General features: G+C 37.6%; 1 protein-coding gene across 1 annotated transcript; it reads right to left on the bottom strand.

Annotated features, from left to right (window-relative positions):
* Positions 1 to 1261: 1261 nt before the first annotated feature.
* On the bottom strand, positions 1262 to 14670 carry CCDC86 (coiled-coil domain containing 86). The gene is made up of 4 exons (XM_053692379.1): positions 14080 to 14670; positions 13855 to 13984; positions 13642 to 13716; positions 1262 to 1498 (listed from the first exon to the last, which is right to left on the bottom strand). The coding sequence occupies exons 1-4, from the start codon at positions 14541 to 14543 to the stop codon at positions 1343 to 1345; spliced, it is 825 nt and encodes a 274-aa protein (XP_053548354.1). The 5' UTR covers positions 14544 to 14670; the 3' UTR covers positions 1262 to 1342.
* Positions 14671 to 20772: the final 6102 nt, after the last annotated feature.

The raw sequence follows: 20772 nt of genomic DNA, 5'->3' as shown, positions 1-20772 counted from the left end.
TTATCGGTTATTTGTAGAGCGCCAACTGATTCCTCAGCGCTATATTCTTGTGAACTGCTGGTGCAATGCCACCCCCCCCGCAGATTTGCGGCCAATCGGCAGCTAGCAGGTGGTGTCAATCAACCCGATCATATTCGATCGGGTTGATTTCTGGCAATGTCTGTCCACCGCCTCAGAGCAGGCGGACTGGTTACGGAGCAGCCTGGAGGCTAACCGGAAACACGGGGCATCAAGCTCCATACTGAGCTTGATAAATATGCGCCTAAGCCTCTTCTGACAGCCCCTTTATGACATGACTATTTATTTATTTTCTATTGACTTGCATTTTAGGCAATTAATTATGTCTCTTGCACAACTTCACGGGAGTGAGCACAGTGTTATCTATATGGCACACATGAACTAGCACTCCTGTTGTGAAAAGCAAATAAAAAAAGCATGTGAAAAATAGGCTGTCTGTAGTGGCTTAGAAACAGGCAGAAATTTAGGAGGTTTAAATGCTATAAAGTATATTAATATAACAATGTTGGTTGTGAAAAGCTGGGAAATGGGTAGTAAAGGCTTGGTCTATCTTTTTAAACAACAATTTTGTCGTTGACTGTCCCTTTAAAAGAAAGAGGGGGAAAAAAAAATATGATTAATAGGGATGTTTTTTTTTTATTTAACCCTTTCGTGACAGGGTTAAAGTGCCTACATCGGAACACCTGTTCCAATGTAGACAAATTGAAACTACGCGATCGTGCATACGATCGCTTCTGGGGGGCGTCCCTACAACCCTAGGAACGCCCTCCAGACCGCGATCAAGTCCTTGAAGCACAGAAGGCTTCAGGACAGCCGTTTGTTATGACGTTCTATTCCGTCATAACGGCTTTAAAGCCCAGTGTAAATATGACGGAATAGAACGGCATAACGGCGTTAAAAGGTTAAGGGAATTCTCTGATCCCCCCCAGGAATTTACCAGCTATTTCATAACCAAAACAACAGGACTTTGCACAAACACTGGCAGTGTGATATAATAAACATAAAGCCACTGTGAAGCATAAAGATGTAATTTACTTAGTTATATCATTATGGCATAACATTTCTCATTTCCTATTAAAAATATAACTAGTAAGGATGACTTCTTCTCCAAATATCCAGATTTCATTAAGTATGTTTTCTCAGGTTCTCTTCCAATGCCTACTACATTAGGAAACACTTCCCCCTCAGATTTTAGGGCTTTCCACATAAGAATAGTACATTAAATAATAAAAACAAAGAAAAATTCACACTCGTTCCCCTGACTTTAATTACCAGTTTACGTGAAGGAAAGATAAAATGTATAGGTTTTGAAAGTACGTTAAGGTTAGCTAGAAATAGTTGGTCCTTTTTTAGCAGAATGGTCATGGCTTTTACTCTGTGGCACTTTTTTTGAGGACTGGGAAAGTTTCAGTGTGTCTCTCTTTTCAATACGTCTAAGTTGCTTCTTCTTTGCACGCTTCAATTTTGCTGGATTACGAATCTAAAAAGGGAAAAAAAAAAAATGTAAATATTGATAAAAAGTACCAGTTTTATTCTATGTTCACAACATTCCTCCTATTTATGCTTTCAGTGTAGTGACCAGTTTTCTTAGTTACATTTTCTAGCTCATTATACTTAGGACAGAGCTTTAAGTTATTGTAAACCAATGTTTTTAATTACAATATAAGTAATCCTAAAGAAAAAGATGAGAACTTTAATTCATGAAAGTCTTTGTATACATACATAAGTCTTTTAGTAAATACATTTTAATTGATAAATCGTGACGTTTCGGGACCCTTCCTCAGACACACAAACACAACACTCAAATGACAATTTAAACAGTGTAAGCCCCTCCCCCAGTGACAAATTGAGCCAAAAAGGTAACCATAGTGATCCTCAATAAACAGGAACTTGCATGTTCAATGTATAACAAATACAACATCATCCAAACTTTTTTAAAAATGCATAATTTTAGTGAATATATGAGTACATATCACTGTCTGGTAATACTAAATAAAATAAAAGACACTCCCTGTGTGATCCACGTATGTGTATATCCCCACGTGAAAAATCAGTGACAGTAAACATAAGTGAAAATATAGTGCATAATGTCTTATTACATATTGCTATCAGCCAGTGGATCAAAAACGACACTTGTATCAAAAGCATAATATTGGAGCATATTGATGCAAAAATCATCATATCAAATGGATTAAGTTAATAAAATAAATTAGATCCGGACATCTACCTTTTATATCGCTTATCTGGCGGTTCAGGAGCTGTAACCTCCTGAACTGCCAGATAAGCGATCTAAAAGGTAGATGTCCGGATCTAATTTACTTTATTAACTCAATTTATTTGATATGATTTTTGCATCAATATGCTCCAATATTATGCATTTCAGGAGAAGGTATTTGTAAAATCTGCTGCAATGTAAACTTTGATGAATGAAAGGGGAAATGCATCAGAGGGGGGCGGGATCGCGTGCAGGGGCACAGAGGCGGGTGCGGGAGGGACCGCTACACTATGGAAAAGTGTAATTGATGGAGTGGGTAAATATTATCCAAGGGTTCTGGGAGGGGTGGGGTAGGTTAAACCACACACACACACCTTTTATTTTAGTACTGGCAGACTTTCTGCCAGTACTTAAGATGGCGGGGACAATTGTGGGGTGGGGGAAGGAAGAGAGCTGTTTGGGAGGGATCAGGGGGTGGGATGTGTCAGGTAGGAGGCTGATCTCTACACTAAAGCTAAAATTAACCCTACAAGCTCCCTAATTAACCCCTTTACTGCTTGGCATAATACACGTGTGGTGCGCAGCTGCATTTAGCAGCCTTCTAATTACCAAAAAGCAATGCCAAAGTCATATATGTCTGCTATTTCTGAACAAACGGGATCCCAGAGAAGCATTTACAACCATTTGTGCCATAAATGCACAAGCCGTTTGTAAATAATTTCAGTGAGAAACCTTAAGTTTGTAAAAAAAATATTTTTATTTGATCGCATTTGGCGGTGAAATGGTGGCATGAAATATACCAAAAATAGGCCTAGATCAATACTTTGGGTTGTCTACAAAAAAAAAAAAAAAAAAAAAAAAGATATATATATATATATACACACATATACACATGTGTCAAGGGTTACTCAGGGATTCCTGACAGAAATCAGTGTTCCAATGTAACTATGGCAAATTTGAGGGGGAAAATGGTTTGAAAATAGCAAAGTGCTACTTGTACTTATTGCCCTATAACTAAAAAAAAAAAAAAAAAAAAGCAAAGAACATGTAAACACTGAGTATTTATAAACTCAGGACAAATTTTAGAAACTATTTAGCATGGGTGTTTTTTGGTGGTTGTAGATGTGCAACAGATTTTGGGGGTCAAACTTAGAAAAAGTGTGTTTTTTTTCTCAATTTTATTCATCATATTTTATTAAAAAAAAATTATAGTAAGTTATAAAATATGATGAAAATAATGGTATCTTTAGAAAGTCCATTTAATGGTGAGAAAAAAACGGTATATAATATGTGTGGGTACCGTAAATGAGTAAGAGGAAAATTCCTGCTAAACACAAACACAGCAGAAATGTAAAAATAGCCCTGGCCCCAAACGGTCAACAAATGGAAAAGTGCTCTGGTCACTAAGGGGATAATGTGTTCCCAATGATCAATTTTACCTTACTGAGTGTATTAAGTTCCTTTACTCTTATTTTGGACTTTGAAATAACCGATTATGTCTGTGCTATTCCTACCTATTCTGGAAGTTTCTATACATTTCCCAAAGATCTATATAGTCAGAGGTCAACAAATTGGTTTAAAATTTAGGAGCCAGAAAGTGGCATTTGTATATAGATATAGGGAGAATAACCCCAAATTTTAAGAGCCAGAGGTAAAATTCTAGAAGCCAGTGGCTCCCAGGTTTGTTGAGCCCTGTCTATGGTTACAATTTAATTATATCCAAAATGACCATCACTTTTCTGACAATTAAAAAGGGACATAAAACCCCCTTCTGGTAAACTATACAATTAATAACCTCAGTATAATGCATTTAAAAAGGTTTCCATGATCACGACATCTTTAAATTCTTCTTCCTAAATGTAACTGAGTTCAGCAAATTTTAATCTCAGTGTATGTGTGTGAATGGTAAAATACATACATAGTACATGTGCACCAACCAGCGGCATAACTTGCTCTGAGAAAGGAGCTAAGGATATGGTGAAAGTACCAGCCTCTGAGATTAATAATATTCTGCAGAACAGTTTAAAAAAAAAAAAAGTTATTCTGGGGCTAAATCCCTGTTTCTCAACTTGCGGTACATGTAACCCCTGTGGGTACCTGGAGCTTTGGTAGGAGGTACTCAGTGACTTCCCTGTCATTATTTTGCCCTGATACAGAGAAGGTAAAAATTCAACATATGACTGACATATGCTGTGAATATATAAGAATCTGGCCGGTTAGTGACATTTGAAGACTGGAGTGAAGAAACAATTATAAAAAAAAAAAAGTGTAAAAAACTGACTTATATTTTATTCTGTAATCATCTCCCATTAATTCCACAGAGCCAATCTAGATAACATGCATATAGTTGAGCTATCAAAATATTGTGCTAGAGTTTTTTCTCTAATTGGTTCTGCTATGAAACAAAAAAAAAAAAAAAAAAAAAAAAAAAAAAAACCATTTTTGTTCTTTCATGATTCAGATAGAGCATGCAATTTTAAGCATCTTTCAAATGCACGCCTATTAATTTTTCATTGTTCTCTTTGTATTTTTATTTGAATAAACAAGAATGTGAGTATTTTTTGTTCAGCACCTAGGTAGAACTTGCTGATTGGTGGCTACCTAACATTCCCAGGTACTGAACCAAAAATGGGCCAGCCCCTATGCTAAATGTAATGCAATGTAAATTAGAAAGTTACATTCTCTATCTGAATTATGAAAGAAAAAAAATTGTGTTTTGTGTACCTATGATTTTGCAAATATGAACTAAAATGTGTTAACTAAAAAGTAAAAAAACAAAACATTTAAAGGGACACTGAGCCCAAATTTTTTTCTTTCGTGATTCAGATAGAGCATGCAATTTTAAACAACTTTCCAATTTACTCCTATTAATTTGTCTTCGTTCTCTTGCTTTCTTTATTTGAAAAACATAATTTATGTAAGAACTTACCTGATAAATTCATTTCTTTCATATTAGCAAGAGTCCATGAGCTAGTGACGTATGGGATATACATTCCTACCAGGAGGGGCAAAGTTTCCCAAACCTCAAAATGCCTATAAATACACCCCTCACCACACCCACAATTCAGTTTAACGAATAGCCAAGAAGTGGGGTGATAAAAAAGTGCGAAAGCATATAACATAAGGAATTGGAATAATTGTGCTTTATACAAAATCATAACCACCACAAAAAAAGGGCGGGCCTCATGGACTCTTGCTAATATGAAAGAAATGAATTTATCAGGTAAGTTCTTACATAAATTATGTTTTCTTTCATGTAATTAGCAAGGGTCCATGAGCTAGTGACGTATGGGATAATGATTACCCAAGATGTGGATCTTTCCACACAAGAGTCACTAGAGAGGGAGGGATAAAATAAAGACAGCCAATTCCTGCTGAAAATAATCCACACCCAAAATAAAGTTTAATGAAAAACATAAGCAGAAGATTCAAACTGAAACCGCTGCCTGAGGTACTTTTCTACCAAAAACTGCTTCAGAAGAAGAAAATACATCAAAATGGTAGAATTTAGTAAAAGTATGCAAAGAGGACCAAGTTGCTGCTTTGCAAATCTGGTCAACCGAAGCTTCATTCCTAAACGCCCAGGAAGTAGAAACTGACCTAGTAGAATGAGCTGTAATCCTCTGAGGCGGAGTTTTACCCGACTCAACATAGGCAAGATGAATTAAAGATTTCAACCAAGATGCCAAAGAAATGGCAGAAGCTTTCTGGCCTTTTCTAGAACCGGAAAAGATAACAAATAGACTAGAAGTCTTTCTGAAAGATTTAGTAGCTTCAACATAATATTTCAAAGCTCTAACAACATCCAAAGAATGCAACGATTTCTCCTTAGAATTCTTAGGATTAGGACATAATGAAGGAACCACAATTTCTCTACTAATGTTGTTGGAATTCACAACTTTAGGTAAAAATTCAAAAGAAGTTACCAACACTGCCTTATCCTGATGAAAAATCAGAAAAGGAGACACACAAGAAAGAGCAGATAATTCAGAAACTCTTCTGGCAGAAGAGATGGCCAAAAGGAACAAAACTTTCCAAGAAAGTAATTTAATGTCCAATGAATGCATAGGTTCAAATGGAGGAGCTTGAAGAGCCCCCAGAACCAAATTCAAACTCCAAGGAGGAGAAATTGACTTAATGACAGGTTTTATACGAACCAAAGCTTGTACAAAACAATGAATATCAGGAAGAATAGCAATCTTTCTGTGAAAAAGAACAGAAAGAGCAGAGATTTGTCCTTTCAAGGAACTTGCAGACAAACCCTTATCTAAACCATCCTGAAGAAACTGTAATATTCTCGGTATTCTAAAAGAATGCCAAGAAAAATGATGAGAAAGACACCAAGAAATATAAGTCTTCCAGACTCTATAATATATCTCTCTAGATACAGATTTACGAGCCTGTAACATAGTATTAATCACAGAGTCAGAAAAACCTCTTTGACCAAGAATCAAGCGTTCAATCTCCATACCTTTAAAATTTAAGGATTTCAGATCCTGATGGAAAAAAGGACCTTGAGACAGAAGGTCTGGTCTTAACGGAAGAGTCCACGGTTGGCAAGAGGCCATCCGGACAAGATCCGCATACCAAAACCTGTGAGGCCATGCCGGAGCTACCAGCAGAACAAACGAGCATTCCTTCAGAATCTTGGAGATTACTCTTGGAAGAAGAACTAGAGGCGGAAAGATATAGGCAGGATGATACTTCCAAGGAAGTGATAATGCATCCACTGCCTCCGCCTGAGGATCCCGGGATCTGGACAGATACCTGGGAAGTTTCTTGTTTAGATGAGACGCCATCAGATCTATTTCTGGAAGTTCCCACATTTGAACAATCTGAAGAAATACCTCTGGGTGAAGAGACCATTCGCACGGATGCAACGTTTGGCGACTGAGATAATCCGCTTCCCAATTGTCTATACCTGGGATATGAACCGCAGAGATTAGACAGGAGCTGGATTCCGCCCAAACCAAAATTTGAGATACTTCTTTCATAGCCAGAGGACTGTGAGTCCCTCCTTGATGATTGATGTATGCCACAGTTGTGACATTGTCTATCTGAAAACAAATGAACGATTCTCTCTTCAGAAGAGGCCAAAACTGAAGAGCTCTGAAAATTGCACGGAGTTCCAAAATATTGATCGGTAATCTCACCTCCTGAGATTCCCAAACTCCTTGTGCCGTCAGAGATCCCCACACAGCTCCCCAACCTGTGAGACTTGCATCTGTTGAAATTACAGTCCAGGTCGGAAGCACAAAAGAAGCCCCCTGAATTAAACGATGGTGATCTGTCCACCACGTTAGAGAGTGTCGAACAATCGGTTTTAAAGATATTAATTGAAATATCTTTGTGTAATCCTTGCACCATTGATTCAAAGAGGTCGCATGTGAAAACGAGCAAAGGGGATCGCGTCCGATGCAGCAGTCATAAGACCTAGAATTTCCATGCATAAGGCTACCGAAGGGAATGATTGTGACTGAAGGTTTCGACAAGCTGTAATTAATTTTAGACGTCTCTTGTCTGTTAAAGACAGAGTCATGGACACTGAATCTATCTGGAAACCCAGAAAGGTTACCCTTGTCTGAGGAATCAAAGAACTTTTTGGTAAATTGATCCTCCAACCATGATCTTGAAGAAACAATACAAGTCGATTCGTATGAGATTCTGCTAAATGTAAAGACTGAGCAAGTACCAAGATATCGTCCAAATAAGGAAATACCACAATACCCTGTTCTCTGATTACAGACAGAAGGGCACCGAGAACCTTTGAAAAAATTCTTGGAGCTGTAGCTAGGCCAAACGGTAGCGCCACAAACTGGTAATGCTTGTCCAGAAAAGAGAATCTCAGGAACTGATAATGATCTGGATGAATCGGAATATGCAGATATGCATCCTGTAAATCTATTGTGGACATATAATTCCCTTGCTGAACAAAAGGCAAGATAGTCCTTACAGTTACCATCTTGAACGTTGGTATCCTTACATAACGATTCAATATTTTTAGATCCAGAACTGGTCTGAAGGAATTCTCCTTCTTTGGTACAATGAAGAGATTTGAATAAAACCCCAGCCCCTGTTCCAGAACTGGAACTGGCATAATTACTCCAGCCAACTCTAGATCTGAAACACAATTCAGAAATGCTTGAGCTTTCACTGGATTTACTGGGACACAGGAAAGAAAAAATCTCTTTGCAGGAGGTCTCATCTTGAAACCAATTCTGTACCCTTCTGAAACAATGTTCTGAATCCAAAGATTGTGAACAGAATTGATCCAAATTTCTTTGAAAAAACGTAACCTGCCCCCTACCAGCTGAGCTGGAATGAGGGCCGCACCTTCATGTGGACTTAGAAGCAGGCTTTGCCTTTCTAGCAGGCTTGGATTTATTCCAGACTGGAGATGGTTTCCAAACTGAAACTGCTCCTGAGGATGAAGGATCAGGCTTTTGTTCCTTGTTACCCTGGAAAGAAATGGAAAGTAGAGTTGATTTAGAAGCCATATCAGCATTCCAACAGGCCCATTTATCAAGCTCCGTATGGAGCTTGAAGGGCCGTGTTTCTGGCGAGTCTTCAGACTCGCCAGAAACACAAGTTATGAAGCAGCGGTCTAAAGACCGCTGCTCCATAACCCTGTCCTCCTGCTCTGAGCAGGCGGACAGAAATCGCCGGAAATCAACCCGATCGGGTTGATTGACACCTCCCTGCTGGCGGCCGATTGGCCGCAAGTCAGCAGGGGGCGGCGTTGCACCAGCAGCTCTTGTGAGCTGCTGGTGCAATGTTAAATGCGGAGAGCGTATTGCTCTCCGCATTTAGCGAGGTCTTGCGGACCTGATCCGCAGTGTCGGATCAGGTCCGCAAGCCCTTTGATAAATGGGCCCCCAAGTCTTAAGCCATAAAGCTCTTCTAGCTAAAATAGCTAGAGACATAAACCTGACATCAACTCTGATAATATCAAAAATGGCATCACAGATAAAATTATTAGCATGCGGAAGAAGAATAATAATATCATGAGAATCACGATTTGTTACTTGTTGCGCTAAAGTTTCCAACCAAAAAGTTGAAGCTGCAGCAACATCAGCCAATGATATAGCAGGTCTAAGAAGATTACCTGAACACAGATAAGCTTTTCTTAGAAAGGATTCAATTTTCCTATCTAAAGGATCTTTAAACGAAGTACCATCTGACGTAGGAATGGTAGTACGTTTAGCAAGGGTAGAAATAGCCCCATCAACTTTAGGGATTTTGTCCCAAAATTCTAACCTGTCAGACGGAACAGGATATAATTGCTTAAAACGTTTAGAAGGAGTAAATGAATTACCCAATTTATCCCATTCTTTGGAAATTACTGCAGAAATAGCATTAGGAACAGGAAAAACTTCTGGAATAACCACAGGAGATTTAAATACCTTATCTAAACGTTTAGAATTAGTATCAATAGGACCAGAATCCTCTATTTCTAAAGCAATTAATACTTCTTTAAGTAAAGAACGAATAAATTCCATTTTAAATAAATATGAAGATTTATCAGCATCAATCTCTGAAACAGAATCCTCTGAACCAGAAGAGTCATCAGAATCAGAATGATGATGTTCATTTAAAAATTCATCTGTAGGGAGAGAAGTTTTAAAAGATTTTTTACGTTTACTAGAAGGAGAAATAACAGACATAGCCTTCTTGATGGATTCAGAAACAAAATCTCTTATGTTATCAGGAACATTCTGCACCTTAGATGTTGAAGGAACTGCAACAGACAATGGTACTTTACTAAAGGAAATATTATCTGCATTAACAAGTTTGTCATGACAATTAATACAAACAACAGCCGGAGGAATAGCTACCAAAAGTTTACAGCAGATACACTTAGCTTTGGTAGATCCAGCACTAGACAGCGATTTTCCTGTAGTATCTTCTGACTCAGATGCAACGTGAGACATCTTGCAATATGTAAGAGAAAAAAAACATATAAAGCAAAATTGATCAAATTCCTTAAATGACAGTTTCAGGAATGGGAAAAAATGCCAAAGAACAAGCTTCTAGCAACCAGAAGCAATGAAAAATGAGACTTAAATAATGTGGAGACAAAAGCGACGCCCATATTTTTTAGCGCCAAATAAAACGCCCACATTATTTGGCGCCTAAATGCTTTTGGCGCCAAAAATGACGCCACATCCGGAACGCCGACATTTTTGGCGCAAAATAACGTCAAAAAATGACGCAACTTCCGGCGACACGTATGACGCCGGAAACGGAAAAGAATTTTTGCGCCAAAAAAGTCCGCGCCAAGAATGACGCAATAAAATGAAGCATTTTCAGCCCCCGCGAGCCTAACAGCCCACAGGGAAAAAAAAGAGTCAAATTTGAAGGTAAGAAAAAATGAATAATTTAAATGCATAATCCCAAATATGAAACTGACTGTCTGAAAAATAAGGAAAGTTGAACATTCTGAGTCAAGGCAAATAAATGTTTGAATACATATATTTAGAACTTTATAAACAAAGTGCCCAACCATAGCTTAGAGTGTCACAGAAAATAAGATTTACTTACCCCAGGACACTCATCTACATGTTTGTAGAAAGCCAAACCAGTACTGAAACGAGAATCAGTAGAGGTAATGGTATATATAAGAGTATATCGTCGATCTGAAAAGGGAGGTAAGAGATGAATCTCTACGACCGATAACAGAGAACCTATGAAATAGACCCCGTAGAAGGAGATCACTGCATTCAAATAGGCAATACTCTCCTCACATCCCTCTGACATTCAGTGCACGCTGAGAGGAAAACCGGGCTCCAACTTGCTGCGGAGCGCATATCAACGTAGAATCTAGCACAAACTTACTTCACCACCTCCATCGGAGGCAAAGTTTGTAAAACTGAATTGTGGGTGTGGTGAGGGGTGTATTTATAGGCATTTTGAGGTTTGGGAAACTTTGCCCCTCCTGGTAGGAATGTATATCCCATACGTCACTAGCTCATGGACTCTTGCTAATTACATGAAAGAAAAGAAGGCGTCTAAGCTATTTTTTTGGTTCAGACCATGGAAAGCACTTGTTTATTGGTAGGTGAATTTACCCACCAATCAGCAAGAACACAGTGTGTTCACCAAAAATGTCCCAGCATCTAAATTTACATTCTTGCATTTCAAATAAAGATACCAAGAGAATGAAAAGAATTTGATAATAGGATTAAATTAGAAAGTTGCTTAAAATTGCATGCTCTATCTGAATCATGATAGAACAAAAAATGGGTTCAGTGTCCCTTTTAACCCCTTAACGACTGAGGACGTGCAGGGTACGTCCTCAGAAAAAAGGCAGTTAATGCCTGAGAACGTACCCTGCACGTCCTCAGTGTGGAAAGCAGCTGGAAGCGATCCTGCTCGCTTCCAGCTGCTTTCCGGTTATTGCAGTGATGCCTCGATATGGAGGCATCCTGCAATAACCTTTTTAAGTCATCCGGTGCAGAGAGAGCCACTCTGTGGCCCTCTCTGCACCGGAGATCGGTGGCTACCTGCGTTGGTGGGTGGGAGCCGGACCGGGAGGCGGGTGGCGGCCATCGATGGCCATGTGGATGTGAAGGGGGGCGGGATCGTGGGCGGGGGTGGCTGGGGGCGCGCACGGGGAGGGAGCGGGTGGGAACCGCTACACTGCAGAAAATGGGGAAATAAAAAATATATCAAAAAATAAAATTTTAAACAATCAGCAAGGTGGTGGGGGTTTGTCTGTGGGGGGTGGGTGGGGGGGGGGAGGCTACACTACAGAAAAAAACAAAAAAAAACAAAAAAAAAGCACTTTTTATTGTAAACTGGGTACTGGCAGACAGCTGCCAGTACCCAAGATGGCCCCCAATAAGGCAGAGGGGAGGGTTAGAGAGCGGTTTTGGGGGGGATCAGGGAGGTTGGGGGCTAAGGGGGGGATCCTACACAGTAGCATATGTAAATATGCTAAAAAAAAAATTCATTTTTTTTTAAAAACCCTTTTATTTTAGTACTGGCAGACATTCTGCCAGTACTTAAGATGGCGGGGACAATTGTGGGGTGGGGGAGGGAAGGGAGCTGTTTGGGAGGGATCAGGGGGTGGGATGTGTCAGATGGGAGGCTGATCTCTACACTAAAGCTAAAATTAACCCTGCAAGCTCACTACAAACTCCCTAATTAACCCTTTCACTGCTAGCCATAATACACGTGTGAGGCGCAACAGGATTTAGTGGCCTTCTAATTACCAGAAAGCAACGCCAAAGTCATATATGTCTGCTATTTCTGAACAAAGGGGATCCCAGACAAGCATTTACAACCATTTGTGCCATAATTGCACAAGCTGTTTGTAAATGATTTCAGTGAGAAACCTAAAATTATGAAAAATTTTACGTTTTTTTTAATTTGATCGCATTTGGCGGTGAAATGGTGGCATGAAATATACCAAAATGTGCCTAGATCAATACTTGGGGTTGTCTACTACACTAAAGCTAAAATTAACCCTACAAGCTCCCTAAAAGCTCCCTAATTAACCCCTTAACTGCTGGGCATGATACACTTGTGGTGCGCAGTGGCATTTAGCGGCCTTCTAATTACCAAAAAGCAACGCCAAAGCCATATATGTGTGCTATTTCTGAACAAAGGGGATCCCAGAGAAGAATTTACAACCATTTATGCCATAATTGCACAAGCTGTTTGTAAATGATTTCAGTGAGAAACCTAAAGTTTGTGAAAAAATTTGTGAAAAAGTGAACAATTTTTTGTATTTGATTGCATTTGGCGGTGAAATGGTGGTATGAAATATACCAAAATTGGCCTAGATCAATACTTTGGGATGTCTACTAAAAAAAAATATATACATGTCAAGGGATATTCAGGGATTCCTGAAAGATATCAGTGTTCTAATGTAACTAGCGCTAATTTTGGAAAAAAATGGTTTGGAAATAGCAAAGTGCTATTTGTATTTATGGCCCTATAACTTGCAAAAAAAGCAAAGAACATGTAAACATTGGGTATTTCTAAACTCAGGACAAAATTTAGAAACTATTTAGCATGGGTGTTTTTTGGTGGTTTTAGATATGTAACAGATTTTGGGGGTCAAAGTTAGAAAAAGTGTGTTTTTTTCCATTTTTCCTCATATTTTATCATTTTTTTATAGTAAATTATAAGATATGATGAAAATAATGGTATCTTTAGAAAGTCCATTTAATGGCGAGAAAAACGGTATATAATATGTGTGGGTACAGTAAATGAGTAAGAAGAAAATTACAGCTAAACACAAACACCGCAAAAATGTAAAAATAGCCTTGGTCCCAAACGGATAGAAAATGGAAAAGTGCTCTGGTCACTAAGGGGTTAAGGGAACAATTTTGTGTTTTAATTGCAAGTCACCATTTCTCAGTCTACATGAGTAGTAATAAACATAAAGAGAGAATATTTACCACTTGTACTACTTCAGCCTTCCGTTCATTCTCCAATCGGCGTTTGAGATTTTCTTCCCTACGTTTCTTTTTTTCCTAGAGAAAAAAAAAAACAAATAAAAATTTATATAGTGTGTGTGTGTGTGTATATATATATATATATATATATATATATATATATATATATATATATATATATATATATATATCAGAATAATAAAGATTAGCACTTACATCTTTCTCCCTTTGTTTTTCATCTTTTAGTTGCTTGGAAAATTCTTTGAGAACTTTCTTTTCCTGGCGAGCTTTCATCTTAACTTCCCAAGAGGTACTCAGAGAATGGCCATTTACCATTTGTGAAAACCTTGACAATATAGAACACAGTAAAATTAAATGGTAGGGCTGTGAGATTTGCAAAGACAAAAATAGAAGATAAATTATTATTATTATTTAAATAACCTTTTCTTGTTGGTGTCTTTCCAAATCCTCCCAGATTTTGGTTTCCCTCGAGGTTTTATCAGACAGCTGCCAGATGTAGAATCCTTTTTGAGTATAATATTCCCTTCTTTGGAATCCTGTTTCAGCTTTGCAACAGACTGTCCATTGCCCAACTCTACACTAGATTGTTCATCGGGTTTATCGTTTTCAGCTGGTCCGTCCCTATCATTACTTTGCTCACCTTGATCCAGTCTCTCATTGACATCATTTACATCTTTAGGATCTGATATAACACTATCTAGACTCTCAGTCGCACATTCTTGTTTTTCGTGCTGCTCTAAAACTTGTGCCTCGGTGTTATCTTCTATTTCAGACTGTTCACTTTCCTCTGTTCTGATGCTGTCTAATAAGCTGTTACCCGCTCTCCGTTTACTCCTTCGTAGTGGAGTATTATTTGTGGGAAGCTGTATTTTCTTACACTCCATATCCGTTCTCAGCGTTGACAACCTTATCCTTCCCCGTTCGCCCGTAACCCAATTACCAAATACTCTTCTCCATATACCATGTGGTGCTAAAGGAAAGATTAGAGACGCGCTTTGATGACGTAACCAAACGTATGCACAACTGCTGTAGACGTAAATTGTGCTTGTCGGGTTACGTATATTTCATGACAAATGCGGAAGTGTTGTTTGTTTACCAAACTTTATTGAACCCAAATACACCTAATAGTTTATGCAATATTGAAGCCAAGTTAAATAACATTTAAACTTTAGCTGTGTGAAGGCTAAACTAGCAAGCTGTACATAACATGCGCTACAGGTGTTGTATTTTACATCAAGCAGTTGATAAGAGATCATTTGTTTACTTAAAGGGACTTGACACTAGGGTTGCCACCTTTTGCCCAAAAAATTCCTGGACACTTTTAAAGTGGGTGTGGAGAGGGTGTGGCTTGGGGCGTGGTTGGGGCGTGGCTTTTCACGGCCTCAAATTCATTATGAAATTAATTTTTATATATATATATATATAATAAATATATATATATATATATATATACACACATATATAATATATATATATATATATATATATATATAGACATACATATATAATATATATACACACATATATAATATATATATATATATATATATATATATATATATATATATATATATATATATATATATATATATAAACATAAACATTCTAAGCCAAATAATGTTATTTTCTTTAATAAAAAAAAAAAAACAATGAATTTTATTTTTGATCTTATACTTCAGGCCTATAAACATAACTATTGTTTTTATTTTTGCCAATGGAACTTAGTAGTAGGTACAGGCTTTAGTTTTAGGAGCTATAGGTACAGTAGTAGGTACAGGCTTTAGTTTTAGGAGCTATAGGTACAGTAGTAGGTACAGGTTTTAGTTTTAGGAGCTATAGGTACAGTAGTAGGTACAGGCTTTAGTTTTAGGAGCTATAGGTACAGTAGTAGATACAGTTAGTTTTAGGAGCTATAGGTACAGTAGTAGATACAGTTAGTTTTAGGAGCTATAGGTACAGTAGTAGGTACAGTTAGTTTTAGGAGCTATAGGTACAGGCTTTAGTTTTAGGAGCTATAGGTACAGTAGTATGTACAGGCTTTAGTTTTAGGAACTCAGTTTTAGGAGCTATAGTTGCAAAATGTGTAATTCATGTATACTGCAAAGTTTACCAACATGTAATAATTTAACTAGTACACTTTTGTTTTTTTCAATACACTGTCACTTTAAGCCTTCCTTTAACTTTCTTTTTCCTTTGCTAGTTCCCTGTCCAATCTCCTTTTTCACTCCCACTGGGGCCCTTTCCCTATGTCCCTCTTCCTGTCCCACATAAAAATACATAGTCAGCATCCAGCCTTCAGAGTAGCCCTGAAACCAAACTCGCTTTTGACACCTCCCCTCAGGTTATTCTTACCTTGGCTGCCAGTGCCATGTTGTGTGCGGCGTGCCCCAGCTGATGGTCGCTTCTGCTCTCAGAGACAGATAAACAGCACAGGGCTGCACACACACACCACTACCTCTTGATGTCTCTGCCGTCTTGTCTGCCCCTCTTTATAGTATGGCAGCCCGCTGCCCGCACCGCACCAGCAACGCCTGACCTCTCAGTCTGCCGCGCTCTCTGCTGGATCATCATGTGATGTGACGAATTCCCTCCTCAACTTTCTTCCCCCTCCTACACCACCATCCTCCAGACAGACCAGACTCCACCTACCCAGTATTGTTGTAACCGTTACCCTGGGCTAAGAGCTCCCCTGGCCAGCTAATTTTTTTAAAAATCTTTGCTCACTGCTGCACCAAGGGAGCTCTTAGCCCGGGACATTTCAGTGTAGTTCCGGGACACGGGACATGCAGGGTCAGACCGGGACTGTCCCGGTGATACCGGGGCAGGTGGCAACCCTACTTGACACCCCCATTTTTTTCTTTTGTGATTCTAATATTGCATACCATTTAAAAACATTTTCCAATTTATTTCTATTATCTAACTTGCATAGTTCTCTTGGTATTCTTTGTTAAAAATAATACCTAGGTTGTCTCAGGAGCTTGGACCTAGCTGCTGATTGGTGGCTGCACATATGTGCCTCTTAAAATTGGCTTACTGGTGTGTTAGGCTACCTCTCAGTAATGCATTGCTGCCCCTTTAAAAAACAATAGAGAATGAAGCACAATTGACAACAAGTTGTAAATTAGAAAGTTCAAGAAATGTATGTTCCATCTGAATCATGAAAGAAATAGTTGGGTTTCATGTCCCTTTAACGTAATAGTCCTGTAGTATTCAAATTTTCAGTGTAAGTGTAGCTTTCAACAGGAAAGACAGTTATTTAAAATGGAAAAATTAACGGAGTTGTATTAACACTTTAATACACTCAGCAGGTAGAATGGGTCATTAGGAACACAATATAGAGAGAAAGTTTTACAGAACACTTGTCTCTTTAAGTGTATTAAACCAGTATTTTGTGCAAAGTTTTTATTAAAATGTTCAATGTTTTTAAAATGTTTGCTCTGTGCCATTTAGTTTAGGTTTTAAATACTCTGAGCAGTGTACTTATAAATATAAATATAACATATGAATTCACACTGAAAAATGTGAAGTAATCCTGTGATTCATTCATATTCATGTTTATGATGACTATTTTGACTAAGCAATGAAAACAAAACAAATTCCATATGATGGCACTAAATATTTAAAACTTAAAGAGACATGAAACCCAATTTTTTTCTTTCACGATTCAGATAGAACATGCAATTTTAAGCAACTTTCTAATTTACTCATATTACCAATTTTTCTTCGTTTTCTTAGTATCTTTATTTGGAAAAGCAGGAATGTAAGCTTAGGAGCCAGCCCATTTTTGGTTTGGCACCCTGGGTTATTGGTGGCTATATTTATCTACCAATCAGCAAGCACTACCCAGGTGCTGAATCAAAAATGGTCCGGCTCTTAAGCTTTACATTCCTGCTTTTCAATTAAAGATACAAAGAGAATGAAGAAATATTGATAATAGGAGTAAATTAGAAAGTTGCTTAAAATTGCATGATCTATCTGAATCATGAAAGAAAAAAAGTTGGGTTCATACTGAAACACATTAAAAGATGTCATCAGTAAAAGAGTCCATATAGGAATAAGATCTGACAAGTTTTGCATTTATCAGCTATAATCATAGATCCTAAAACCCCATAACTATAGATGGAGCCATGGTTAAAAGAGCCTACCATTTTCTGGTTGGCTCACTTATTAAAGAAGCTATGTGCATAGAAGATAATAGTGTTAGTGTGTGATAATAAAAATTACACTTTAATAAAAATAAAAATGTTAAGCATTATGATAATGATTAAAATACTTTATATAGGAGACAACTAATACAGCCATACACATTTACCCCCAAAAATAAAAGTATAATGTTTATTAGGCCTATTAATACAAAACTAAATTTACCAGCCTACTGTAGGCTGGGATAGAGACAACTATGCCAGGAAATATACAAAGCTAATACAAACTATAAATATCTATATCTCTATCAATCTATCTATATCACACACACTATATGGACAAAAGTATGTGGGCTTGTGACCATCACACCTAAAAAAGCTTGTTGAACACCCCATTCACAAAACCATCAACATAAATACAGTGTTGGACCCCTTTGTGACTATAACAGCTGCCACTCTTTCTAGAAGAATTTTCACAAGAGCTTGGAGTGTGTTTGCGGGAAAATGTATGCCTATTTAGCCAAAAGAGTATTTATGAGGTCAGGCACTGATGTTGGACAAGGACATCTGGTTCGCAATAGATATTCCAACTCATTCCAAAGGTGTTCAATAGGGTTGGGGTCAGGGCTCTTTGCAGGCCACTCAAGTTCTTCAACACCAAACTTGTCAAACCATTTCTCCATGGACCTTGCTTTGCCCAAAGGTGCACAGTTATGCCGGACAGGAAAGTGCCTTCCCCAAACTGTTGCTAGAAAGGTGGAAGCAGCCAATTGTCTATAATATTTTTGTATGCTGTAGCATTAAGTTGAATCTTCAAAGGAACTAAGGGGCCTAAGCCCAAACACTTAAAAACAGGCCCAGAACATTATCCCGCTTCTACCAAACTGTACAGTAGGTACTATGCATTCTGGTAGGTAGCATTCTCCTGGCATCCACCATACCCAGATTCTTTAATTATACTGGCAGATAGTGAAGCGTGACTTCATGCTTTCAGATATTTGAACGGAAAGGGCTGCAAAGTGTATATATATATATATATGTCTATACATGTGTTTATATGTGTATATATGTATGTACAGTATATACATATTTATACATATAAATACACATGTATACACACATTTATATATATATATATATATATATATATCATAGCCCTTTCCAGTCAAACACCTTGTCATATATCATATACTTTTAAACGCTCAGAACTTTCTTTTTAATATTTATGTGAATATGTTTTATCAGATAGTGTATATATGAGTGTAACTGTTAATTTTAATGTTTTTATGTGGTTTTTGGTGCAACTTTTTTTAACTCCATGTCATTTACGCAAGATCGTCAGTCGCGCTAACCTGACGAGTGTAAAATGTGATTGTGATAATGGGTTCTAATTTACTTTCAGCTTGTAATATGAGCACTAGTTTATGTGGGCGCAATATTTCAATAACAAGTGAGCTAACATTAGCGTGTTACTTGTAATCTAGCCCCTAGTGTTTAATGTCCCTTTAATACTCTGCAGAAGATATAACAAGTACAGAGTTCTCCACAGAAAATGTTGCTAGCCGGGTTGATTAATACAGTACTTTAAAATATTATAATATTTTCTGCTATTTATAAATGTTACTTAAAGGGACACTAAACTCAAATTTTTTATTTTGTGATTCAGATAGAGCATGCACTTTTAAGCAACCTTCTAATTTACTCCTATTATCAAATTTTCTTAATTCTTTTGGTATCTTTATTTGAAAAGCAAGAATGTACGTTTAAAGCAAGAAGGTACGTTTTTTGTGAACAATCTGGGTTGTCCTTGCTGATTGGACAGCACCAATAAATAAGTGCTGTCCAGGGTACTAAATAAAAAATTGTCTGGCTCCTTACCTTAGATGCCTTCTTTTTCAAATAAAGATAGCAAGAGAACAAAGACAAATTGATAATAGGAATAAATTAGAAAGTTGTTTAAAATTATATGCTCTATCTGTATCACAAAAGAAAAAATTTGGGTTGTGCCCCTTTAAGCTATCCAAAGCACAAATTAACGTAACATAAATTGATTTAATTACAATTCAAACTGGAATTTTTTTTTTTTTAATTGTATGCTGTCTGAATCACACACAAAAATGTGTCATATCCCTTTACATTTTAGCAGGTGGTGTAACCATCAAAAGTGGTTTCTACTCGAGACCTGAAGTCCTCTGCAGGTTTTGAGCAATATTTCTACTCTGTGTTTAACCCCTTTGTGGGTGTTAAACACTCTGTAGTGCGGGTTAATAGTCTTAAAATGACATGCCCTAACAAATTAGAGCATGTCATTTAAGCCCTCTATAGGGTATCCAGTTATGTTATGATTTTACAGTGTTGTGCTTTTCATAAAAGTGAAAAAGAAAATGCCCCAATGTAGCACCTCTGCTTGCACTGGGTTAAGCACATAGTTAAAGCAGCAGTTACTGGTAGCTAGCTAAACACATCTTTTGAGAAATGCAGACATATATGGCTCCCATCAGCAGTGCATTGATGCACCTTAGTCTATTCTAGGTATTCTTTTTGAACTAAGAATTCTAAATTTCTCAACAGAAATACATTTAAAAGAATCTCCTAAACTGCAGGATCTATGTGAATCATGAAATACGTCCATGCCCTGTTAACATGGCCAGGTATAAACCAACTTCGACTAATAGAAAGTTTACATGAAATGCCTTTTAAAGAAACACACACTTTTATTCTGATATTCGATTTAACGTACGACTCAAAATACAGTAAATCTCGCTAGAGAAGATGAATTAGTGTGTACTGTCGTAATAAAAAGAGTGTTGTTGTAATTTACGATACATTGGACCAGGAGGAACTCTTTTTAAAGATGGCATTTGCCAAAATTAAAATCTCAGCCCTCTTTACGGTAATAAAAATTGATCCGCCTTATTTCTGACATCATAGCGTCAGTACCACGTCTCTGCAAAATCGCGCGACGTTTTGG

This window comes from Bombina bombina, chromosome 9 (assembly GCF_027579735.1).
Source record: "Bombina bombina isolate aBomBom1 chromosome 9, aBomBom1.pri, whole genome shotgun sequence".
Classification (NCBI taxonomy): domain Eukaryota; kingdom Metazoa; phylum Chordata; class Amphibia; order Anura; family Bombinatoridae; genus Bombina; species Bombina bombina.
This window is presented reverse-complemented; position numbering and strand designations above follow the sequence as displayed.

Coding starts and splice junctions, on each gene's coding strand:
- CCDC86 (XM_053692379.1), bottom strand. CDS start 14,543: ATGGAGTGTAAGAAAATACAGCTTCCCACAAATAATACTCCACTACGA. Junction 13,717..13,854: donor AAAAACAAAGGGAGAAAGAT/GTAAGTGCTAAT, acceptor TTTTTTCTCTAG/GAAAAAAAGAAACGTAGGGA. Junction 1,499..13,641: donor AGGCTGAAGTAGTACAAGTG/GTAAATATTCTC, acceptor TTCCCTTTTTAG/ATTCGTAATCCAGCAAAATT.